At 53.9% G+C, this 24,276-nt stretch overlaps 1 protein-coding gene across 5 annotated transcripts in view; it reads left to right on the top strand.

Moving 5' to 3' along the window:
* The window catches only part of FMNL3 (formin like 3), a 51,701-nt gene extending 27,693 nt beyond the window's left edge, over positions 1-24,008 (top strand). The window contains exons 2-27 of one of the 5 annotated variants that reach the window (XM_031462610.2): positions 2,431-2,514; positions 4,500-4,580; positions 4,856-4,932; positions 8,051-8,134; positions 10,888-11,040; positions 12,230-12,338; positions 12,520-12,596; positions 12,948-13,041; positions 14,120-14,194; positions 14,776-14,886; positions 15,325-15,471; positions 15,898-15,999; positions 17,004-17,283; positions 17,741-17,809; positions 17,893-18,017; positions 18,218-18,420; positions 19,164-19,398; positions 19,535-19,603; positions 19,729-19,809; positions 19,911-20,040; positions 20,719-20,879; positions 21,205-21,306; positions 21,664-21,756; positions 22,060-22,183; positions 22,287-22,403; positions 23,088-24,008. In XM_031462610.2, the coding sequence (XP_031318470.1) occupies positions 2,431-2,514; positions 4,500-4,580; positions 4,856-4,932; positions 8,051-8,134; positions 10,888-11,040; positions 12,230-12,338; positions 12,520-12,596; positions 12,948-13,041; positions 14,120-14,194; positions 14,776-14,886; positions 15,325-15,471; positions 15,898-15,999; positions 17,004-17,283; positions 17,741-17,809; positions 17,893-18,017; positions 18,218-18,420; positions 19,164-19,398; positions 19,535-19,603; positions 19,729-19,809; positions 19,911-20,040; positions 20,719-20,879; positions 21,205-21,306; positions 21,664-21,756; positions 22,060-22,183; positions 22,287-22,378 (2,958 nt within the window). In that variant the 3' untranslated portion in view covers positions 22,379-22,403; positions 23,088-24,008. Of the gene's footprint in view, positions 1-2,430; positions 2,515-4,499; positions 4,581-4,855; positions 4,933-8,050; positions 8,135-10,887; positions 11,041-12,229; positions 12,339-12,519; positions 12,597-12,947; positions 13,042-14,119; positions 14,195-14,775; positions 14,887-15,321; positions 15,472-15,897; positions 16,000-17,003; positions 17,284-17,740; positions 17,810-17,892; positions 18,018-18,217; positions 18,421-19,163; positions 19,399-19,534; positions 19,604-19,728; positions 19,810-19,910; positions 20,041-20,718; positions 20,880-21,204; positions 21,307-21,663; positions 21,757-22,059; positions 22,184-22,286; positions 22,404-23,087 lie in introns of all 5 variants that reach the window. The other 4 variants (XM_010989710.3, XM_010989711.3, XM_010989712.3 and 1 more) reach the window with 4 other exon arrangements.
* Positions 24,009-24,276: the final 268 nt, after the last annotated feature.

The raw sequence follows: 24,276 nt of genomic DNA, 5'->3' as shown, positions 1-24,276 counted from the left end.
ATGTGGGCCTGCGGTCAGAGAGGCTTCATGCTTCTGCCACCTGTTTCCATATTCTGGGGTTACTCTGTTCTGGCATCTAAAGTTTGGCCAGGTTCCTGAGATGCCTATTCTATGCTCTCAAGCTAGGGTTCCCAAAGGTGATGACTTTGCTCTGTCTTTGAAGCCCCAGGGGGACCAGACATTTTCTCACCAATTCACCTGGTGGGGAAGTATGAGGCCACAGCAGCTGACTGAGGGAGGAAGTTGGTGTAGACGGGATGTGATTCTGCCACAGTAGCAACAGGCCCTCCCTCCCCTTCCCCGGCCACTTTCTTTCAGGGGAGACGTTGTTTTCTGTCTTCGTGACACAGACTTGGGAGAAATAGACAGATAACAGTGAAGTCATCTAGGGGTGTGCAGAGCCAGAACCAGGGCTGGTCTCACTTGGGCTCAGCTGGCAGCTGCCTGACCCCAGTTAGGTGGGAGACCTTGCTCCGGGCCATCTTTGATCTTTGGGTCCCTGTTCTGTTTTGGCCTCCTGCTCCTTTCCTGCTATCCACACAGACATGCTGAGGTTGGTCCTTAGCAAAGTAATTCCAGAGAAAACATCTGGAGTTGTATTTGCGCGTCTGGCCATCCCTGCTATGTTGGCAGTGGCAAGGGTTTGGTTTAGCCCCTCTTCCCTGCAGAAGTTCAGGTAGGTCCACAGGGCAGCAGAAACCAAGGGGAGAGGTATGATGTGGTGGTCTCTTCCCCTTGGTTTCTTCTCTCACCTGCCCCTCTTCTGTATTCCTCAACTCTTCCATTTCTAAACACTGAGCAGAGATCCCAACCCTCCTGCCTATTTTGAGCCATAGCGACCCTGTTTCTAGCCAGGAGCTGGGCCCAGAGCTCAGAATTGGGACATCTTAACTATAGATTTATCATCAACTTACTCTCTACTAGGTGCCTGTCACAGTACTAGACATTAGTGGGGGTTGGAGATCATATGAACAGAAACAGTCCTTTAGGCACTAGATGAGCGTACAACTGGCTTAATGGTATGTGTGTAAACAAATGCATAAAAAGTAGATACATGTAACAGAAATAACTGATGTTTAAGGATCTTTAGTTTCTTAGAAAATGGAGGGCCCACTCTCAGAATACTCCTGCTGCTTCTGGAATAATGCAGTGAGTGACTCCTTGGGATCCTGGACACACACAGTTCACGTGCCCAGGGATGAGGATGTCAAGGAGTGGGCAGAGGAAAACCATGGTCATGCTTGGTTTAGCTGGGAGTAGAGCTGAACTTGGAGCAGAAGGTAAAGGAGAGAAAGATGAGAAGAAGGCCTTCCAGGTGGCCTGTGGTGTGCCTGGGGAAGAGGCAGGATTTGTGGGAGGTCATGTGGGTTATCAAGCAGCTGCAGTGCTTCAAGTAGGAGATATTTGATTCAGGAGTTGGGGGTGGGAGGCAGGTGCAGCGACCTGCCTTTGCAGGCGATGGCTGTGACCTGCAGTATAGACATCTGGACTGGTTAAAGGAGAAGCTTGGCTGGAAGGGAATAAGGAGGGGAAGGCAGGGCTCCTGGCCTGGGTGGGGCTTGCCCATGGATGTCTTGGGCTTTTACTCACTCACTTAGCACCTTTATTCACTTACTCATTCAACAAATGGTAATGAACAAAATAAAAATGACTCCTACTCTGACCTGTACTCCAGGTTAGAGTGTCTCTTTAAAGGGTTGAAACACTTTACTGTGTCTTAAGTAATTGGGAGCTGTGTCATAAATAATTATACCAATAATTAAAGTACTGAAATTTTGTAAATTATTTCCTTAAAATTTTAAGCAGTTATCTTTATGCTAATGTCCTTCTCATTCACTTGTATCCTGATATGAGGGGAAGGGGTAGAGTTGTAGCATCTGCACAGGCTGTGGGTGGCTCAGGATCTGCCCGTGAGTCTGCATGGTGCAGGACAGCCGCCCATCTCTGGCTGTGGTGGAAGAGGAATTGAAGGTTGTTGCTTTAGACTGGTGGCTTTCAAACTTTTTTGATTTGTCCCATGCTAAGAAACACATTTTACAGTGTGATCTATATGTGTGCATGTATGTGTATATGTATATACATAAAATATAAAAGAAACAAAAGCTTCATGAAACATTATTTGTACTTCCTACTTACAGTGAATTCCAATATCTTCAGTCCTATTTTAATCTGTTCATTTTCACTTAAAATAAAGTTACTCTCGACTCACGAAATCTATTCCACGACCTGTGGTTTGGAAAACATTCACTGAACCAGATATGAAGGGGAAGCAGAGGGATGCTGGCGCCTCTCTGAGCCTTCCTCACCAGCCTGGAGAGTCATGGGGAAGCCTGAGGGTCCTGGGGCAAAGGTGGGCTCCTTTCATCGAGCCTTTCTCTCCTCTGAGTAGTAGTGGGGTTTTGGCCCTTTTGACTCAGGTTCTCTCCTCAGAGCTCCATGAACCTGCCTCCTGACAAGGCCCGGCTCCTGCGGCAGTATGACAACGAGAAGAAGTGGGATCTGATCTGTGACCAGGTACGGGGATGGGGCAGGGCGGGAAGTAGGGGTTGTGTCTTGGGCTGGACAGGGCAGCAGGGCCAAAGGCATTTCCTTTGAGGTCCTTCGAGGAATCCTGGCCTGGACTTGGCATCAGTCCTGCTCCAGCGCCCTCTCCTAACAGAGACAAGGCTGGTAGGCCAGGTTCCCCTCTAGCTCCCGGAAAGAGCTGTTTTAATTTCTTCCCACTGAGCAGCAGCCTGAAGGAGGTTTGTGTAGGGTCGGCTGTGGAGGAGTTTGGTGGTTTTCCCAGCAGTGCCCGTTTCTGCCTTTCCCCAGGGTGAGGGCTGTGCCTGGCTGGGGAATTCAAAGGACCATTTTTATCTTACTCTGCTCCAGTCTGGCAAATAGTGGGGTTTTCCCATTATTTACAGGCCTCTAGGAATGAGAAGCCCCGGTCCCCTAGTGTTTTGTTCCCAAGTCAGAGCATGAGGATTGGAAGCTCTCCCCACGTGAACAGTGTTTAGAGCTGGAAGACATTATAGAGATTACTGCTTAGCTCAGAATCAAGAACTAACAGCTGCGGCCTTGCTCTTTGCCCTGCACACATCTGAATATGACAAGTCATGAGCTTCTGAACTCAGACAGGCCTGTCTGCACAGCTGCGAGAGTCGGCCTTTCCTTCCTTACCTCTTGGGAGATGTGGAAGCACCTGGCAGAGAGTGTAGGCAGTCTGTTTACCCAGCACTTTCTGGTGGAGCTTTGTCATGAACATATTTAGTGTTCCTTTTCAAGCCCTGAGCAAAATCACAATAGCTAACATTCATTGAGTGCTTATTATGGACCAACCACTTTCTATACACTGAAATATCTCACTTAATCCTCACAAAAACCCTTTAAGGAAAGCACTGTTACATTTTATAGAAGCAGAACCCAAGGCTCGATGCCTTGCCTGACACTGGTAGGTGATGGAGCTGGGGCTCAGGCAGCCACCTCCATCTGTGCGAAGGGTTCTGCTCCTCTGCCTCCCTAGTCATGCTGCTTGACCTAAGGTAGACTCATGCTTCAGAGAACCTAGTCCAGGTCCCTTCTTCTCCAGGGAAGGCCTGTTTCCTCAAGTCCTGCATTCAGAGGGGTCAGTGAGCACCTACTTGGAGTTTGGAGAACAGTAGCCCTTGGGTACTGAGTTTCTCTAACTGATAATCTCTCAGTCTTTTCTAGGTCTCATAATGTCAGCTCTTTCTCAAATCTTTCTTTTTTTCCTTCTATTTTGTTTTTAGATTTTATTTCCTAACATTATACATTCTCCTGGACACTTTCCAGCCCCTCCACCCCTTAACTTTTCAGATAACTCAGTTGTGGAGGCCCTTATCAGACCAGAATGCTTAAGAGTTTTCCTTGAGTTTTCTCTTGGGTTGGATGAGGGGGTTAGGGAGGACATGGTTCCATGCCCTGTGTGGAAGGGGACCAAGGGATCACCTTGTGGAAAGCAGGCTTCAGCATTTGGGGTTGCTTGGATTGTTGGACTCTGAGGCCTGGGCAAGGAGCAGAAAGTGTGTTTTCAGTCCTGAGCTGTGTTGACACTGCAAAACCAGTCCAGTCCCAGTCTGGGTTCAGCGCTGAGAAAGTTGGATTCTACAAGGCCTAGCTCCCTTCCCCTTGGCCTTCCTAAATCCCATCCATTAGCTGGGTAGGCAGTGAACAACATTTCTGTTTACAGCTCTGTAATCCCTACATCTTCTTAGGAAGCAGCAGGTTCTTAAAGGTTTTTTAATATAGAAAAATATTTTAGGCTCAGGGAGTACTAATTAGAGGAGAATATGGTAACAGATGGGAAGTACCTGAGGCTACGTCAAGGAAGGGAACTTATGGTTTCAGTGATGTTAAGGGCCAGGTGTTTCAGCTTTAGGAGGCTGAGGCCCCCCAAATCAAACACTGTGAGTTCTACTCATATGAACTCTACTTCCTTAACACTCTTCTTGGAACCCTGGGTGTCTGTGCACACACGTGTGTCTCCCTTACAGGAACGATTCCAGGTGAAAAATCCTCCCCACACTTACATCCAGAAACTCCAGAGCTTCTTGGACCCCAGCGTAACTCGGAAGGTGAAGTGCAAAGCAGGGAGGCCCCATCTTGCTGCCTTTATAGTCCTGTGGGGTTCAGGGGCAAACCCTGTGACTTGGGTTGGGACTGCTTCTGAGCAATGGGAGTTGGCTTTCTGTGTTCTGAGGCCATGGGCCTGGAGTGGCTGGTTAGTAGCAGAGGGAAGGACTATAACTGCCCTCTTGAGTGCCTTCCTTTTCCTTTTCTACCCCTTTTGCTTATATTGTAAAGTTGGATTGTTGGCCTCCGTCAGTGACAGAAAATTCCATGTTTACAGAAGTTCAGGAGGAGGGTGCAGGAGTCAACCAAAGTGCTGAGAGAGCTGGAGATCTCACTTCGTACCAACCACATTGGGTGAGTCAGATCTGGCCATCAGAGCCTCTTCCCCTGGCCCCTTAGGACCTGGTGTCCCCTGAGGATAGTTTGCCTGTTAATCTCCCTGCCATGGGGCAGAGTTGCCCCTTGAATGGCTCTTGGTTCCCCAGAGAGCTTCAGACTGTTCCTTTTCTGGCTTTTCTCCCCCTCAGCTCTGCCAGCTGCTGACTGGATGCTGCTGGCAAGCTAGGGGCCTCTCCTGGGGTCCTCAGCCTGTGGCTTTGAGTGGAAGACATTCCCACAGCGGCTGAGACTGGAGTCTGCCTGTGGCCTGGGGCTGGGCCAAGGGAGGCCCAGGGAAGGCTGGGGAGAGGGGAGCATATTGCATTGGGTAGCTGAGACCTAGTTTGTGGACTCTTTGGTGCCCAGAAGATTATTTGCTTGATTATAAGATAATTTAATTCATGAGCAGCCAGCAGCTTCCTGAAGCACCAGGAAAGATCTAAGGCACTAGGGGCTAGGAGTTGAACGTCTTCTGTATTCACAAACCCCAGTACTGCCAACCCATTGACCGGGCCCCTAGGAACTGCATGAGTTTTGTTTTCCAGAGGAGTGGGGAACCAGACCTGCTGAACAGGCAGAGGGTAATGCATGGAGTACAGTGAAAGACGGCAGTGGTCTCAGTTTCACAAAGCCGTAACCAGCCAGAGTAAATAGAGTGAAAGTGAGAGAGAGAGGAAGGGTATGTGTATGTGTGTGTGTGTGTGTGTGTGTGTGTGTGTGTGTGTATACACAAAGGACTGAGGGACTCCTGATAGAGAACTGTGGGCAGGGCTGCAGTCCTGATCGAGGGGCCTGGCATGAATGTTGAGAGCTTATGTGAGTGAGAAGTCAAGCCTAGGATGAGAGAGGGTGTTGCTGGGCAGGTGCCAGCCCCAGGGTCCTGGGCTTCCTGAGAGCCAGGGTAGAACGAGCCAAATGACATCATCTGCCTTCCCCGCCCACTTGTCCACCCTCAGGCTGAGCCTGCCTGGGGTTCTTACAGGGCTACCTGTATGCAGCCAGCTGCCACCCCAGCAGCCACAGAGGAAGTGGCCCAGGAGAGAACAGAAGAGGGACAGTTCCTGTCTTTAGTAGCTGTGCTTGGTGGCCAGAGTTGGCTTTTGCACCTCATCTGTGATTCAGTCACTGAGAACTGACTTGCTAGGAAATATGTAACTAAGCCTTCACCTTTATTTGGTGAATCCTCACAGAAGGAAAAACAGCAGAGCCTCATCAGCTACCGCGTGTGAGGAGGGCAACAGCGACGCAGATGGCAGCTCCAGACACCACCTGCCACGCTGCATTCCTCCATGGGGCCTTTTCCCCGCTCCTTCCCTCTCTCTCAGGCCCTCCTGTCTTTCTTAGTAAGTTTTGCTGTGTGAGGATGGGGGTCTGCTCTTCTCAGGAGAGGGCCACAGAGCAGTGTGTGGCAGTCCCCACTGCCTGCCCCTTCTACCTGGTGCCGTCCCCTCTGGGCATTGGCCGGGAGCTGGGGCCCGAGCAGCACGATTCCCAGGCCCAGGCCTCTTGACAGTTGGCACACAGGTTAGAAGTCTGGACCTGGTCCTTGGTTCCCAGGGAGCAGTTTAGTGTCTGGCATTTTAGGAACTCCTGTCCTCTGAACTGTGGCTTCTCTGGCGGAGTGATATGGGAGGGCCAGGATCCTTCCCAGATTTCTGGGCAGGAAGAGTTTGTCAGGCTGTCCTGCGAGGATGTGGCTGCTCCTGGGCAGAAGGAGCCCGGGGCAAGGTGGGGAGAGGAGGATACCGCTCAGCCCCAGGCCTGCAGAGCAGGGCGGGCTGGGGAGTAGGATTCCAGAGCCTCTCCAGCTCCTCCTCTCCTTGGTTTGTATTGGTTTCTCGGCCTTGCCTAAGTGCCCTTTAACCTCTCCTCAAAGTGTCAAGATCCCGAAAATAGCAGTGTAGACTCAGACAGGAAATGAGAAGGGGGTGGGGAGCTGGAGAGCAGACAGACAGGAAACGGGAGGCCTGTCGGCCCCCAGAGAGGAAGCTAACTTCAGGCAGCTCCGGTGTCAGTCAGCCTCAGCCAGAGCCTGCTGCCAAATCTTAGCCGGGCCTGGTGCTGCAGCCCGGCCGCTCTCTGTAGCCCGGGGTGTGGCCATCAAACATGGCGCTGGGGCTCCAGCTGTGGAGGAGAAGCTGCCCAGAGGGCTGTTTGGCACACCTAGCCTAGAAAGACCCCCCGACACTCAGACGGGACAGAGCAGTCAAGAGAGTTAGGGTTCACCCTGAGAGTTTTATGTTTCTCTGGGTCCTGTCTGTCTATAGGACAGGAACGAACCTATCCTGTAACAGTCCTCCTGGGACTTGTTCCTGACTTTCTTTCCAGGGATATCTCAGCCCCAAAGGCCTGAAGGCAGAAGGTTGGAAATGCCCTGGTCCATTGTCTTTAGGTGCCTAGTTGTCTGCCCTCCTGCCTCCCTGGTTCAGTCTTTGAGTGATCAGAGCCATTCTGGGGTTGCTTGAGTTCCTGACTGTTCCCTCATCCTTTTCCCATTCTGCCAGACTCGACCAAACACAGAACTCGCACATATCCCTCTTTGCTCACTACTTCCCCAAATACCTCCACTGAACTTGGTGGAGAGCACTTTGGCCCATTATCCCTCTGTTCCAGAGCTCTCTTTGACCCTTCCTGCCTGTCTCTGATTGAGACTTCGGGCAAGTTGGGGACTTGGTGGCCTCTGTCAGGCACAGCCCTGCACAAAGGCTGCAGTAAATGCTCTTGATAACCCCCAGTTCCTCCAACGAACGTCACGCCAGGATGGTGTGCCCAGCCTCGTGCTAGACACCAGGGACCCAGAAAATGATTGAGTGGGGTCCTGGCCCTTGAGGAGGGGGCTCCTGAAGGCTGGTTGGCCGACATGGTGTTGGAAGGCCTGTATCTTTTTCCATCCCTGGCTCCCCCACCTAGGGGAGGTCCAGGCCAGTGATGTGACCGTGGCTGGGTCTGCCACGGGCTTTCATCTTCAGAATTCTCCCAGTCTGGTGCTGAGTTCCAGAGGATCCAAGAGGGAGTGCTGTGTCAGAGATACCTTGCCTGTCACCCCCTCAACCCATTTTAGCAGAGTCCTCCACTATGTCTCTGTTATCTGCAGGTGGGTGCGGGAGTTTCTGAATGATGAGAACAAAGGCTTGGACGTGCTGGTGGATTACCTGTCATTTGCCCAATGTTCTGTCATGTGAGTACCACCTGGGACTAGGGTTGGGGACCAGCGAGGAAGGACAGGGTCCCATTCTGCTTTGATGAGGAAGGGTGAGCTTACAGTAGTGAAGATGGGAATAGGAATCCCAGGCAGGAGGGAGGGGCCCAGGCAGCAGCGTGGGAGTGGACAGGCAGCGAAGGAGTTGTCTGGGATCAGTGAAGGATGCCAGGTGGCTGGAGAGAAAGTGCATTTTGGAGAGCAGGAGGAAAGATGTGGAAAGAGAGCTCAGAATCTGAACCCAGAGGATCCAGACTGCTGGGGCAGTCCACGGAAATGCCCTGGCTTCTGAGAGAGATGCCTGTGGGATTCATTTGCTTTGAGAGAGCTAAGCCTTCAAGAAGCTCCTTTGGGTCTCCAGTTGTGAGAGGGTTACTCCAGGTCACCCTGGGAGCAGTGAGCATGACCTTTGACGCAGACTGAAAATGAAGCATTCAGGAGCTTTTTTCAAGCAGGTTGGAGGCAGCAGGAAGTGAATTAAAGCAGAGGAGAAGGCAATGTGGGATAGTGAAAGGAATGAGGGCTTTCGAGTTAAGATGAAGCCCAAAGCCAGATGTGGGTCTTTTCTGTCCTTTGCTATCTATGTGACCTCAGGCAAGTTTGCCTCCTCTTATATGAAGGGATCCCTGTTCCAGGTTGTTGTAAGGATTAGATGATAATGCAAGTGAAGCATCTGTAGTATTTAGAACATAGTCTATACTGTGGAAGCCACTTAATTGTTATTATTTAAGGCGGTGTTCCCTGCCATAATTACCTAAATATATGGAAAGAGGGATTTTAGTGATCATTCACGGCATGACCAACACATTCAGACTTATACTCAAGACTTATGTCAGCCCTAGAGTGACTGATCATCCCGGTTTGCCCATGACTTTCCCCAGTGTAAGAGATGAAAGTCCCTTGTTTTGGGGAACTCCTCAGTCCTGGGACTCAACCCCAGCCTCCACTTTCACTTTCCTTGTTGCTGTCCTTGCCCGCTGGCCATTCTCCTTTGCCCGGCAGGAACTCACTCTCATCTCCTTAGGGGTTTGAACTAAACGCCTCTCCTCAGTTTGGCCTCTTTCACTTTATCCAGGTCATCTCCTGTTAAAACCAAACATGGCCCACTCCCCATTCCCGTCCCTGCAGAAGTCATGTCTCATGATCCTCCTATCCCTTAAAAAAAACCCACTCTTTTTATAGAAAGAAATGAAAAACATTTGCTGAAACAATTTTTTTAAATTCAGGGCTTTTATAGTAAAAAGATGTAGATCATTTTTCCAAATAAGCCTATCTTGTTTGAAAAGCAAACAAATTCCAGCTGCTTTAAACCAAAATACACTGGAACCTCAGCACTGTAGTGTCCATGGCAGTACCTTTGACTCTATTTTTAAAAGAACGATTTGGGGCCGTGGTGAGTGGGAGGCGGGTGGAGGAGGGAGACTGTGTGTCTTGGGAAGGGTTGAGAGGAAAAAGGTGAAGCCAAATAGAGTTTGAGTGAAGGCACTTATTTGTACACTGCACGTCCCAGCCGAGGGAATACTATTATTAATGGAGGGAAGCCACTGGCAAGCAGTCTCCCTCTCAGGGAGACCCCTTTGATGTCTGCTCGAGAGCTCCATTAAACATCTGATCAGCGGGATTCTGAAGCCTGCTTCTGCTTCCTTTGGAACATTCAGTCATCTGCAGATATCGCTTCCTATTTCAGGAAGCCTCATCCTTGGTGCCTTTGACCCTGGGGCTGAGCATGTCTGAACAGAAGGCTCCTTGGGGGAACAGCCTGCTTGCTCAGTCCTGGGTGACCTAGTCGGGGGAGGGGACAGGAAAGAGGAGTGGGGCTTGTTTCTCAGCGAGGGTAGATCCCGAGGCGGGGATATGTAAGGGAGAAGGCCCTGTGGGTTTGTGATCTTGAGCTGCCCTCCTTGCCCTGGCCACGCTCCCGAACTGCTGATGGTGGGAGATATCTGGTCCCAGCAACACAAAGGGACAAGCAGAAACCATTCCAACTCCTGTAGGGACTAAGGACCCCAGTTCACACACTTGACCTGTTATTTCTTCCCCCAGGGATGCTAAAGCCCCAAGGAGCCTCTAAACCAGAAAAACCTAGAAGCCTTAAGTAGAACCGTAGAAAACCTGGTCATTAAAACCCAGTGCTAGGATGAGACCGTGGTGCTTTTCCTAAACATAGAGGCATTTCCACTCTGGGTTTGCCAGGACCTCCATTCCCTTCCACTCAGACTGGCCCCTCATGAGCCCGATCCAGAACCAACCAGGCCCCCTTAGGGAGGCCTCTTTGGCTGCTGCCATTTGCCACCAAGCAAAACCAGCAGTTGGCCTGTTCCCCACCACTGCTCCACCGAGCAGATTCTCCAAGGGGAGCCACAGCTTCTCTGAGATGTCCCATCGATGGCTGAGAGTGCAGAAAGACTCCCAGCCCCCTGTGTCCCCTCGGGCCCAGGGGGAGGTCACTCCTGGAGTCACCTGGCAAGTGGGGAGCAGCGGCTGCCTCTGTCAGAAACCCTGTTTCCTGAGGGGCCCCTCCACGTTGCTGCCTGTGCCTACCCTGCCCTGCTCAGCCCTCCTGTGCTGGTGGCTCCTCTGACCAGGGTTGGATCTCTGTTGCCCAATTCTGCTTTCTCTTCTTGCTGCCCTTGCTTCTTGTTGCCCTAGAGGTCTAAAGGGCAGGGGTGGACTCGCCTGGGGCTTGGCACTGAATTTCTCCTGTGTGTGCGCTGTGTCCTTTCCTGCTCCAGGTTTGACTTTGAGGGTCTGGAGAGTGGTGACGATGGTGCATTTGACAAGCTCCGGTCCTGGAGCAGGTCCATTGAGGACCTGCAGCCACCCAGCGCCCTGTCAGCCCCCTTCACCAACAGCCTCGCTCGCTCTGCGCGCCAGTCTGTGCTCCGGTATGTGTGCTCTCGCTCTGCCCGCCTGCCTCCCACCCCAGCCCCTGTCCAGGTTTGGGTATAGCGGTGAGTGCTCATGCTCTCCCTCCACTCTTGCTTCCAGGCTCAGCTCTCTTGCCCTCTGCCTGCCAGTCTGTCTCTGGTCTGTCCTCTCTGTCTCCCTGACTCTGCCCAGCGATCTGTCCTGGGTAAGTACATCACCCTCGGCTGTGCCCATCCCTTCTGGGGTTCCAGCCCTCCCCTCCCCTCTCCCCCTCTCTGGGGGCCCCTCCATTCCTCACTCTCGCTCTGCCATTCCTTCCTGCCTCTGCACAGGCCTTGTCCTCACCTGGCTCCCTGGTCTTTGCTGGCTGGTCCAGTGCCTGCCCTCACATCTGCTTCCCTCTGCTCTGCGCTCTGACCCATCAGCTGCCCGGAGACCAGCTCCCACCCAGCCTGATGCTCACCTTCCCTTCCCTTCTTCCTTTAGGCCTTTTTTCTCCAAGGCTGAAACGTGTTCATTCATTGCAGTATCTGAAGAGCCGTCCTGCCCGGAGGCAGGTGGATGGACTGGATGACTTCTTAGAGCCTCTCCCATAGAGGGAGGCTTTCCTTTGGGTCCTGTGGCCCTTTCCATGGTCTCTGTCTCTCAGCCACGCTTTTCACCTAGTCTCCTTTAGGTTTTGCCCCCCTGACACTGCTCATCATTCTAGTCATGCACCAGCAGATACCATTTGTGCTTCCTTTTTCTTCCATGAAACATCATTGGAGGCAAAACCAGATGTAGCCCCTGGCCCTCCTATAGCCTTTGGGGTCTGCTCTGTCTTTCCTAGGACATAGAAGTGGGATGGGAGCCAAGATGCCCCTGCCCCAGGTATTGTGGGAAGATGCACTGACTGGAAGGAGGAGGAGGAGAGGCTCAAGTGAATGTTTCCCTGGACCCATCTTGAGGTCTAGGAAGGCCTGCACATTTACTGTTGTATTTTGGAGGATCTCTGGGATTAGGATGGTTTGGGCACTGATTATAATGCTGGAAGACCTGTTCCAGGGAGGCGAAAACAGTGGAGTGCCCTGCCCCTGCCCTCTCCCTCTCTGGGCCATTGGTGCAAGGTCCTCTGTCCCCCTTTTCTTCTGCTTCTGAGGGGCAGCCTGTTGTCTGGGTGACAGTGAGCACTCCTAGACCCTTCACCAGAAGCCCCCTCTCCTCCAGGTATAGCACTCTCCCCGGGCGCAGAGCCCTGAAGAACTCCCGCTTGGTGAGCCAGAAGGATGACGTCCATGTCTGTATCCTTTGTCTCCGAGCCATCATGAACTATCAGGTAAGGTGACAGCACTAGTCACAGGTGCTCTGCCTCTTCTGCTGCATCTCCCCAGCCAGGAGAGCTCGGAAGGCACCAGCTTGTGAAAGACAAGTTTGCTGGTGGGTCAAGGTGCTGTGGCTGGGACCTGCCTTCCCCACCATCACAGTCTCCCCTCCTCTGTCCTTTCCCTTTGCTACAGTATGGATTCAACCTGGTCATGTCCCACCCCCATGCTGTCAATGAGATTGCGCTCAGTCTCAACAACAAGAATCCAAGGTGAGTTCCTTCCCTCCCTTTCCTCCCTGCTCTGCCCTGGGCTCTGGAGATCTGGGCTCCACTTGTCCCTGTCAAGGAGTCCTGCCTGACCCCGGTCCTGAGGCCTAGGTCAGCGCCTTGGTGTGGCCCCCTCACCTCTGCTGAAGAAGGCGTGTCCTGCGTCCCACTGGTCTACACGGCTTAGTGAGGGAGCAAGCCTGCCTTCCCCTGCCTTCTTCCCCAAACCCACCTTCTCCCCTCACCACTGAGGCTGTCTCTCTTCTCTAAAAGGACTCACCCACTTGTGGAAGTGAGATGTGTGGTGGCTAGGGTCAGGGGCTAAGGTGTTAATCTTCATTCTCCACCCTTTAGGACCAAAGCCCTTGTCTTAGAGCTCCTAGCAGCCGTGTGTTTGGTGCGGGGAGGACACGAAATCATTCTTGCTGCCTTTGACAATTTCAAAGAGGTCAGTCTCCTATATTTGGGTGTGTGTGTGTGTGTGTGTGTGTGTGTGTGTGTGTGTTTGGCAGGGAGGAGGTGGGAGCCAGATAGGTAAGCACCCTTTCCTGTGATCTCACATATCCCAGGGATTTCAACAGCCCAGTAGTTAGTTAGGTTGTCCACCCACTGCTTTTTTAAACCAAAACCAGAACATCAGTCTTACTGGATCTCATCTCAGGAAAGCTCCTGATTGGCCAGCAAAGTATGCCCTCTCTTGAGGGCTATTGTTCAGCAGTCCCATCCTGCCAGGCAGCAGAATACCTGAAGAGCCGGTTACATGGACAGACCCCCTGGCAGGCCTGCCTAACTGTGCTTTAACAGGCTGCCCAGGTGGTTCTGAGGCCGTGAAACCACTGGTAGAACCTGAGGCAATCGTATTTGTAGCGGGAGGAGAAGGCAAGCAAGGATCCTCCTGGGTTGTCAGCTGTTACTGGTGAGGGAAGAGGGAGCTCCTACTTGGAATTTCCCCAGCCTCTGGGCCTGGCTCTAAAACCTCCATCTGCTTGAACATAGGATTCCTCGACATCCAGCCGCAGCTGCTGGTACCACCCCTTCCTCCTCTTTGGACCTCTTCCCTAGCATCCATTGTTCAAGCCAGGAAATGGCTCTTCCTCCTTGAAGCCAGAGGCTCGGAGGAGTCTCTGAACCCCTCTCAGCACAGGGGCTTTCCTGCACCCTGGCCTCTCCCCTGTGTCCCCAATAGGACTTCAACCTCCTGTCTCAGCCATGGCCCACAGCCTTCCTCCTCCCTCCCCCCTTCCTTCAATAACTCAGCAACACCAGACCCCTGTGTTTCTTCTTGGCCCCCCAAGAGGCACCCAGAGACCAGACTAAGGGCACATGCTTTACTGAGCTCATACCAGAGCAAATACCAGGTCCCAGGCTTTCTTCTATCATGTACCAAGTGTTCCCTTACACAGAAAGAGTTGTGGTTACAGTTGGTCTAAACCAGTCCCTTTGCCAAATGTTCCTGAGAACCAGGGCTCAGGGGCTTGGGTTCTACATAGGACAGATCCTATCACTGAGAAAGTTTGCTTGTTCAGGTGTGCAAGGAGCTGCACCGCTTTGAGAAGCTGATGGAATATTTCCGGAACGAGGACAGCAACATCGACTTCATGGTGAGGAGCTGGGCCTGGGTCAGGCGCACGCCCAGCAGGGCTGCCTGCTCCTTGAGAACAGGGGCCGGGCCCACAGCTGACTCTGATATTCTGTGTAGGACCTGGAGCAATTCTCTACTCAGTAAATGCTCCTTGTCCACTCGCTCACCCCAGGGCACTTATAGAAACTCCAGGACAATGTCATTTTTCTGTCTTGGGTCTACTTCCTTTCCCCCTTTTTGTGGCCTTACTGTCCCTGATTGGATCCTTTCCCAGCCGCTTTCCTTTTCCCCCTGCTTTTTGTCTAGCTTCTCAGTTTAGGGTCTTCAGCTAAGTAGGGTTGCCTCAAGAAATGTCTCTGATGTGCAAAGGAAATCAGAGAGCTGTATCTTCATTTACACCTATTTCTTGTATAATTTACTTGTCCCCATACACTGAATAGTAAGTTTGACCTTTTTTGAGTTAAAATACTCATTGCTCCCAGAAAGACTTGCCTTTTTTACTCACTCCTTTTGATTATCCATCTGGTGATGCTGGTTCTAACAGCCACCTACCCTACCTGTCTTGGCTCTCTCTGCCCCTCTGGGCTGCTCCTTCCCCAGGTGGCCTGCATGCAGTTTATCAACATCGTGGTGCACTCGGTGGAGGATATGAACTTCCGGGTCCACTTGCAGTATGAGTTTACAAAGCTGGGGCTGGAGGAGTTCCTTCAGGTGAGCTGGGCTGCAGTCCTCAAAAGGTGGGGTGCTTTGGGGCAGAGGAACAGCTTAGCTGTATCACAAAGGGTTGTTTTTTTTTCTTTAATTGTTTTTATTTGTGGGGGGAGGTAATTAGGTTTATTTATTTATTTATTTTAATGGAGGTGCTGGGGATTGAACCCAGAACCTCGTGCATGCTAAGCACACGCTCTACCACTGAGCTACACCCTCCCCCCACAAAGGGTTTTTCTTGTACACACGGGCTTAGTCATAGATGCTTGGAGCCTGGGACCCAGGTCCTTCCGCAGAGGACTCCTCAGTCAGTCAGCTCCATGGGGTGAGACTCTGACATGGCCGAGGTAGGAACTCCTGGGTCTTAGGTTCCAGGAAGGCATCATGGAGGGCGAGGAGGAGGCTCCCCCAACTACTACTGTCTCTGCTTTTCCCCAGAAGTCAAGGCACACGGAGAGCGAGAAGCTGCAGGTGCAGATCCAGGCATACCTGGACAACGTGTTTGATGTGGGAGGCTTGTTGGAGGATGCCGAGACCAAGAATGTGGCCCTGGAGAAGGTGGAGGAGCTGGAGGAGCATGTGTCCCATGTAGGTGGTCCTCCTTTGCTGCCAGAACCACTGTTGAGGGTGGGGAGAGGATGGGGACATCTGAGTCCCAGGAACCCTGAGCTGACCCACTTACCTCCTGACTAAGCCCCAGGAAGCCTCAGAACCCACTGGGGCTCTCTAGAGCATGCTCTGGCTGAGGCACTGGCTCATCCACAGTGGAACACACTGACCTCAGGGCTGAGTGTGAGGTGGCCTCAGGCTCTGGGAGTCAGATGTGGCCACTTGCCTTGTACTATTTCATATGGTCTAAGACCGTGGGCCCACAGGAGTGACACAGCGAAGCTACCAGGCCAAGCTGCCTTTGGGGCACTGGAGGGGTCGGCCCCAGGTCCTGACCGGGGTTAAGGCTATGCCGAGTCCCCAGGCTTTAGGGCCAGCTCCAAACCTACCCTTCCCATCCTGCAGCTCACAGAGAAACTTCTGGACCTAGAGAATGAGAACATGATGCGTGTGGCAGAGCTGGAGAAGCAGCTGCTGCAGCGGGAGAAGGAACTAGAGAGCATCAAGGTACCAAGTCACCTGAGGAAGGGCATCCCTGACTGATGCTGGGTGCTGGGGCCCGGGGATCTGGCATCCTGAGACATGTCAAGTCCTTGAGAATCCAGGGTCTTGATACACCCATGAGGCACTCAGATGAGGGTGGGCTGATGATTTTACCCCATGGTTTAGTTTGAGAGAGAAACTGGAACCAGAGTGGGCCAGACACAGAGAGAAGGGTGGGAGCAGATGGGGCACATTTGGAGTCCACGCCCCCGCCTGCCAGCCCATCCCGTTGCCTCTCCCTCACCTGCACCACCCTGTGCTTCCCCAGCCCAGGGCACTGGGCAGGCTCAGAGTGGCCCAGGCACTTGGGACTATTTATTAGGATGTCCACCAGGTATCCTAAATCAGAGAGCAGCGGCTCCTCATATTTCAGTGTCTTCTCTGTCCTTCACTTAACTGTTTGTCAGTTATAAAATCATGCCCCAACCTACCTCTTCTTCCGCAGGAGTACAGTTATGCTGCCTCTGTTGAGCTCAGTTTATATCTGCCGAGCCCCGACTAAGAGTCTAAAGTGCTGTATGGGAAGTATGGAGGATTCAGAGGTGGGTTAGGCAGGGTCTTATCCTGAGGGGGCTTCCAGTTGAGCGACTGTACAAACCAAATGAAATGAGAGCAGGACTGAGGCACAGAGGTCTGAGAGCAGCCATAGCAGGCTGCTGGCGGGTCAAGGAGAGTTTCACAAGGGCAGCCTTCTGCCTGGGCCTTGAGGGGCCAGCGAGATTAGGCTGGAGTTGAGAGGAAGGACACTTCAGTGTGTGAGCCAGGCAGGCCAGCTCTTCCTCTTGCCTCTTTTGTTCTACTGCATTCCAGCTTCCCCAGGTCCCCACCTGTGTTTCTGCCACTCTGCCTCGGAGCACCCTCCCAGAGACCCCAGCTGGGAGACCCTTGGGTAGGAAGTCTCACTCCCAGGGGCAGCGCCTGCTGTGCCTTCAGCTGTTCTTTTCTTAATGGTGCTGTCTGCCCAACAGGAGACTTATGAGAACACGAGCCACCAGGTACACACCCTGCGGCGGCTCATTAAAGAGAAGGAGGAGGCCTTCCAGCGCCGATGCCACTTGGATCCCAGTGTCCGGGGCCTGGAGTCAGTGGGCAGTGAGGCCCTGGCCCGGGTAGGCCCTGTGGAGCTGAATGAGGGCATGCCCTCTTCTGACCTGGACCTCCTGGCTCCAGCCCCGCCCCCCGAGGAGGCCCTACCTCTGCCTCCACCGCCAGCTCCTCCCTTACCCCCTCCACCTCCCCCATTACCAGGTAAGCAGGACCCTTACCTGGTAAGAGGTAAAAGGGGCAGCCTTATTGTGTGGCCAGACCTCAGCAGCGGCTTCCACAGGGAGAAGCTGGGGATGTGGCTCGAAGGATGGGAAGTCAGGTGGGAGAGGGTTAAGGGAGGGTTAGAATCTGAGGAAGGCTCAGGTTACTAGGCAAGGGTTGTCTGAGAGCAGGTGTGGATCTGTTTAACGGGTCACGAAGATGCTGCTCCTGATTCCTCTGAAGACAGCCAAGAAGAGGGCTTAGGCCAAAGCGGGAAATAGTGGGTCAGAGACCAGCATGACCTGCCCCTAACTGTCAGGGTTAAGACCCCTGGGAGCCACTGGGGCAGGGAGTTCATGTAGCCTCCTTCCCTGAGAATCTTTAAGGACAGGTAGGGTAGGCAGAGGGGAGGAGCCTCTAGGCCACTGGGTTACTGTGCCATTTCTTCTTCCCCCAGACAAGTGTCCGCCAGCCCCACCACTCCCCGGAGCTGCTCCCTCTGTGGTGTTGACAGTAGGCCTGTCAGGTGAGTGTCCTCAGGGCTCTGGGCAGGGCTGGTGGGACAGAGTCTCCTTGGCTCCTGCCTCACTGATCCTCCTTTCAAATTAGCCATTCGTATCAAGAAACCTATCAAGACCAAATTCCGGCTGCCTGTCTTCAACTGGACAGCACTGAAACCCAACCAGATCAGTGGCACTGTCTTCAGTGAACTTGATGATGAGAAGATTTTGGAGGTAGCAGGGCCTGGGGCCCCGAGGGGTGGAGCTGGGGGCTGGGGACCAGGTTGCCCTTTTAGCCAGATCTCTTGGCCTTGGAAAAGTCCTCAGACTCAGCTCTTTGTGAACTAGAGCTGAGCTAATGCTGGGTGTGCTGCCAGGGGGTCCTCTTACAGAATAAGGCCATAGCATTTTCCCTTCTCATCAACCCCTACCAGGACCTGGACCTGGACAAGTTTGAAGAACTGTTCAAGACGAAAGCCCAGGGCCCTGCCCTTGACCTCATCTGCTCCAAGAACAAGACAGCACAAAAGGCGGCCAGCAAGGTGACCCTGTTGGAAGCCAATCGTGCCAAGAACCTGGCCATCACCCTTCGCAAAGCTGGCCGCTCAGCTGAGGAGATCTGCAGGGCCATCCACACGTGAGGCTCCCACTGACCTCGCCCTGGACCCCAGTTGATAACCTACCTAGGATCCTGGCCTTCCCTGGATTCCAGGGCATCAACAGAACTCCTCACACACCTCAGTCATCCAATGGCTAGGCCAGAACTTACTGCATGTGTGCTGTGTGCCAGGCACTGTGTGAGGTGCTGGGGATTCAGCCCAGACCTTTATTCGAGGAACTTACAGTCTAGGGGGAGCAGTCCAGTATCATTGGGTGATAACCACCAAGATGGTAGAGGTACAGGCAGCTTTGGGAAAACAGGAAGGGCCAACTTGGTGATCTGGGAAGGTTCCCAGAGGAGGTGATCTCTCATCTGCAACCTGAAGAATGTATATAAAGTCCAGATCAGGGCCTGGAGGAAGAGGCATGGTGCCCTGGGGGCTGAAAATCAACTCTGGCTTTAGTGTAAGACAGAGAGAGAGGTGAGCAGAAGTCTTTCCGGCTGGGCTTCCTAAGCCATGCTCAGATGTTAGGACTTCTCCCTAGGTGCAGAGGAAAGACACTGAAGGGTTCTTAAACGGGGCATGGAATGTGCCTCTAGGATTGTTACTGGTGCAGAGTAACTCCAGTAAGTCACTGGAGGTGAGGCAATGGGTCCTCTCCCTCTGGCTGTGTCCTGCTCACAGACCCCACCCTGTCTCCGTAGGAGCTGGAGAATGAAGGGATGACAGGTAATGTGGGCAAAGGTGAGCCCTGAGGTGGTTCCTCCCTCCTACACAGGTTTGACCTCCAGACACTACCAGTGGACTTCGTGGAGTGCCTGATGCGCTTCCTGCCCACAGAGGCTGAGGTGAAGCTGCTGCGGCAGTACGAGCGGGAGCGGCAGCCCCTGGAGGAGCTGGCGGCCGAGGACCGCTTCATGCTGCTCTTCAGCAAGGTGGAGCGGCTGACCCAGCGAATGGCTGGCATGGCCTTCCTGGGCAACTTCCAGGACAACCTACAGATGCTCACGCCGGTACAACCCCCACCCCTACTGTGGTCATCTGCAGCCACCCCTCCACCCCTACCTGCTGGTCCCCTGCCTGCCAGCCCCTTGCTGACTGTGCCCCACCCCAGCCTGGGGTTACTCAGCTCTTCATCTTGCCTTCCAGCAACTCAATGCCATCATTGCGGCCTCTGCCTCTGTCAAGTCCTCCCAGAAGCTGAAGCAGATGTTGGAGGTGGGGCAAGGTTGTGGATGGGATTGCAGGTGGTTCCTAGGTCTTGGGCGGGGGGGTCTGGGGCTATAGAGAGGAGGAAGGAGCCCTCGGCTTGGCCTAAGTTCCTCCCGTGCATCTTTGGACAGATCATACTTGCACTGGGGAACTACATGAACAGCAGCAAGCGGGGAGCTGTGTATGGCTTCAAGCTCCAGAGCCTGGATCTGGTAAGATGTGGGGGCAACGAGGGGCCAAGGAAGCCTGGAGGGCGGTGGCCATGGAGCCAGAGTGTTCAGCCCTTTCATTGCCCACCGTCCCCTCCTCCCAGCTGCTGGACACCAAGTCCACCGACAGAAAGATGACATTACTGCATTTCATCGCCTTGACGGTAAAGGAGAAATACCCAGACCTGGCTAACTTCTGGCATGAGCTGCACTTTGTGGAAAAAGCTGCGGCAGGTAAGGGGAGCCTGGCCCAGTGAGCCCACCCTTATGTCCAGCCTGGGACAATCCCAGGAAGCTACGAGGAGAGAGAACACTTGGGTGCCTTTGTTTCTGGCTGTTTCTTTTGTTTTGTTTTTTTTCCCTGACCACTTCAAAGCTTTCTGCTGGGGCCATGGGCAAGGGCCGCCGCAGAGGGAGCTTTCCTCCAGGCAGCAGGCCCTGCCCGGTCCTTCCCATTTGGGTGCTGTGCTTGCTGGCAGAGAAAGGCTCTTCACTCCCAACTCCCCTAGGCTGGCCCCAGAGCCTGCATGTCTCTGTGATGTATGTGGTGTGCTTAGAAAACCCATAAAGCCCTGCACAGACATAAGGTACCTGTTACTTTTGCCCGACTCATGAAAACGGGGGCAGGCCCAAGGCAGCTCTCTTTTGGAGACCAGCATTCTCTCTGGCTTGCCTGCCTTTGCTGCCTTGTGGGTCATGAGCTTACAGCCTCCATTCCTTTTCCTGGCCCCGGTGAGAGCCTGGCTAGCTTGGTGCCCCCTCTCTCTGTCCAGGTGGGTGGCTCTGGAAGCAGGGCGTGAGAAACTGAGTGAGCCCAGGCCAAGGGGGAGGGCTGGAGCTCGCTGTAGCCCTGGGCTGGGAGGTGGGCATGTCGGGCTGGGCGGGCCTCAGCCTACGCTCCGGTGACAACAGTGTCCCTGGAGAACGTGCTGCTGGACGTGAAGGAGCTGGGCCGGGGCATGGAGCTGATTCGGCGGGAGTGCAGCATACATGACAACAGCGTCCTGCGGAACTTCCTTAGCACCAACGAAGGCAAACTGGACAAGCTCCAGCGTGACGCCAAGACGGCTGAGGTGAGCACAGGGTGGAGGTGGGTGTGAGCAGCCAGGGGTAAGGCACCGTGCCTCTCTAGGTGGGCTCCGTTCTGGCTCTCGGATTCAAAGAACTTTCTTCAGGTGGCTGGCTGGCTGATTGTGGGGGAGAGGGGGTATTGGAGGGGGCAGGCATCTGCCTCTGGAGATGCGCATTCCAGAGGCTTTGGGAGCCCCAGATTCTCTTCCCTCCCACAGGGGCTCCTCCTTTGGCCTTGGCCTGCTTTCTGTGGGCCTCCTGTCCTGGCGGGAGCTGGGCTTCTCCTTCCTTGCCGGGCTTGACCCCTTCTGCCCATCCCTTCCCCAGGAGGCCTACAATGCAGTTGTGCGCTACTTTGGTGAGAGTCCCAAGACCACACCTCCTTCTGTATTCTTCCCAGTATTTGTCCGATTCATCCGTTCTTACAAGGTGAGCACAAGAGGGGCTTTTAAAGAGGAGTCTGGCTGAGAGAAAACTGGTAGGGGGAGAGAGGGCTGGGCTTCAAGTCTGGGCCTTTTCCGTCTCCTCCTCTGAGTCCTGGGAGGGAGCTATGGAAGCTGGCCACAGGCCTCTTAGCTGTGAACTGGTGGGCAGGGTGGGGGCCCAGGCCCTTCCTGTCATTGTTTGGGGCAGGAAGTGCCCCTCCAGAGGGTGGCCACCTGGGGTTGCTGGTCCCACTGACACCCACTCTCCACTCTCAGTGTCAGCCCCTCCCCTCACAGCCTGTGTGAGCCTCACTACACACACAAACACACACACACCGCCCCCATCTTCCATGGTTCTTAGGAAGCAGAACAAGAGAACGAAGCCCGAAAGAAGCAGGAGGAGGTAATGCGGGAGAAGCAGCTGGCTCAGGAAGCCAAGAAACTGGATGCCAAGGTGGGTGGGACCAAGAGCTGAGGCCTGGAGAACAGGGCAAAGGATTAGAAGGGGGTGGAGCAGAGATGGAAAACTGGGGGTGGAGCAGAGGAGATGGAAAACCGGAGCCCAGGGACCACCCAGAGGGCCTGACGCTGGAGTCCAAAGGGATGGGGAGAGGGGCTCTGGGAGGGGATTCCTGGGCAATGATGGGGGCTGGGCTGCCAAGCACAATCAAGGGTGTCCTCAGACTGCTTCTTGGGACAGGAACCAGCCCCATGGTAAGTATGGTGACTCCCTTCCCCTTCAAATGTTCGACTCTAGACCCCATCCCAGAGGAACAAGTGGCAACAACAGGAGCTAATTGCAGAGTTGAGGCGGCGCCAGGCCAAGGAACACCGGCCTGTTTATGAGGGGAAGGATGGTACCATTGAGGACATCATCACAGGTGGGGCCCTTTTCCCTCCCTGGTGCCTGGTCACTGGGCCCAGCTCCCAAACCCCAACCCCATCCTCATGGGGCCTGACCACTGTCTCTTTCCTGGGCCACAGTGCTGAAGAGTGTCCCTTTCACGGCCCGTACTGCCAAGCGGGGCTCACGCTTCTTCTGCGATGCAGCCCACCATGATGAGTCAAACTGTTAACCCCCAAGGCTGGGGCTCTTGACAGGTACTGGGCACTACAGCTGCCCTCTCTGCATGCCCACCTCCCAGGACTCCTGCTGGGGCCCTAAGGCACCCCCTCTCCTGCATGTCCTGCATGACTTGGAACTATCCTCTGGCAGTCTTGTGGTGATGGGGACACATACTTCTTCCCTTGCATGCCCCATGCTCTGAGAAGCATGGCTTATCCCCTGCATGTGCCCTCAGGGAAGCGGTATCTCTCCCACTAATGCTACCCTGGCTTCAACTAAGACCCAAGGGGTAGGGAGTTGCCAGAGCAGGCAGGACCAGGCCGCCACCTTTGGTCACAGAGGCGGAGAGGCTCTGGTCCTGGGCCCAGGTGTCCTTTGTTCCTGCCTTCTCAGAAGAGCTCTGGCAGTGGCTTCTGCCCAGGGGTATCAGATGACCCTTGACCTGTTGCCTGATATCCAATCTGCCTGGGGTTTCTTCCCAGCTTCTAGCTCTTGCCGAGTCTACCTTGTTTCTGCCACTCCCCAGGGGCCTCTAGTTACCCCTACCTGTTCTCTGGAAATGCAGAGCCTGCGGCAGAAATCTCCCTGACTATCCCCTCCAGCCTCTCTTTGATCTTCTCCCTCACTGGCCTCATGGCTGGCTCTTCGCTGGCCCTGCCTGTGAGGCTGGGCCCAGCCTGGCCTCCTTGCCTGTTCACAGGCCTCTGTCTTCCCCATAGGCCTCCACCACCAGCCCCTTGCCGTTTGCCACCAAGCCAAGAGTGCCGCACCGCCCACTGGCCCGCCTCGGGCTCCAGGCCCCCACTGAGACCCTCTTGGAGGCAGAAGCACTTCAACCTTAGGAGTCCTGCAGGTCCAGCAAGTGGACCTGAAGCCCTGGAATTGGCCAAGGGCGCAGCAGAAGGCTGTGCTGCTCTCAACGCAGTGTTCACCCCAGCTCTCAAAGCTGCATCCTGCCTGCTGCCACAGTGGGCACTAGGTCCTTTGGGGCCTGGCACTTCCCTGGTGCCTCCAGTACTGCACTTTGCTCCCAAGGTCTTCAACTTCATTTCCTCAAGGGTCAGCTCAGGGCTGGAAAAAACCATTTCCAGTTTTAGGCTACATAGGGGAACCTAAGAGCCAGAGGGATGACAGGAGAAAGCAATTATCCTTCTTCTCCTTCCTTCCTGCAGCGCCATGGTCAGCTGTGATCTAGAAGTGTCCAGGCTTAAGGAGCCCTGGGACCCTGCCAATCTCAGATCATTTACAGGAGCAAGGCTCTCCTAAGCTTGGGCCTGCCCAGCTGTGCCCTAGTGATAAGGGTAGAGGAGAGATGCCACGCTCCCTACCCTTGGTCCTTTGCATTCTAGGCCGACTCTGTCCTACGGTGGGCAGAGGAATGGTTTTCTCTGCCCTCCTAGAGAAAGGGTGTGCCAACAGCATCCTCACCTTTCCTCAGCTAGGTTTTTTTGTATTTTGTTTTTTAGCAGGGGGCAGGGTCATAGTGGTCTTGGCTGACGATTTTCAGTCCCCTGCCAGTTTCTTCTCAGCCTCTGGAAGGGAAGACAGGGGCCCACTCCTTTTTGTACATGTACCACTTCCCTTCTCTTTTGTATATAAACTCCAGACCTTCCTTCTCTCAACAAAGGCTTCAAACACCAGGCCTGACTGTTCTTTCTGAGTGGGGGACTAAGGTGGCTATTTAGCCTGACCTGAGCCATGGGGATAGAAAAGAAGCTGGGCAGAGCTGCCGTCTGCCTGGGGTAGGTGGGTACAGAAGCCTGGGGAAGGGGAACCTGGCTAGGTGGGCTCCAACCACACAAAGGGAGGCAGGCCTGCTGTGAGACACCAGTGCCCTCTGCTGGCCATGTGTGTACCTGTCCAGGCCCCAGCCTGCCTCAGTAGCACATGGAGAAGACAAAAGAGCCA

The sequence above is a fragment of the Camelus dromedarius genome, chromosome 11 (assembly GCF_036321535.1).
Source record: "Camelus dromedarius isolate mCamDro1 chromosome 11, mCamDro1.pat, whole genome shotgun sequence".
In the NCBI taxonomy this organism is placed as follows: Eukaryota; Metazoa; Chordata; class Mammalia; order Artiodactyla; family Camelidae; genus Camelus; species Camelus dromedarius.
The sequence above is the reverse complement of the archived record's forward strand: the minus strand, read 5'-3'. Positions and strand labels throughout refer to the sequence as shown.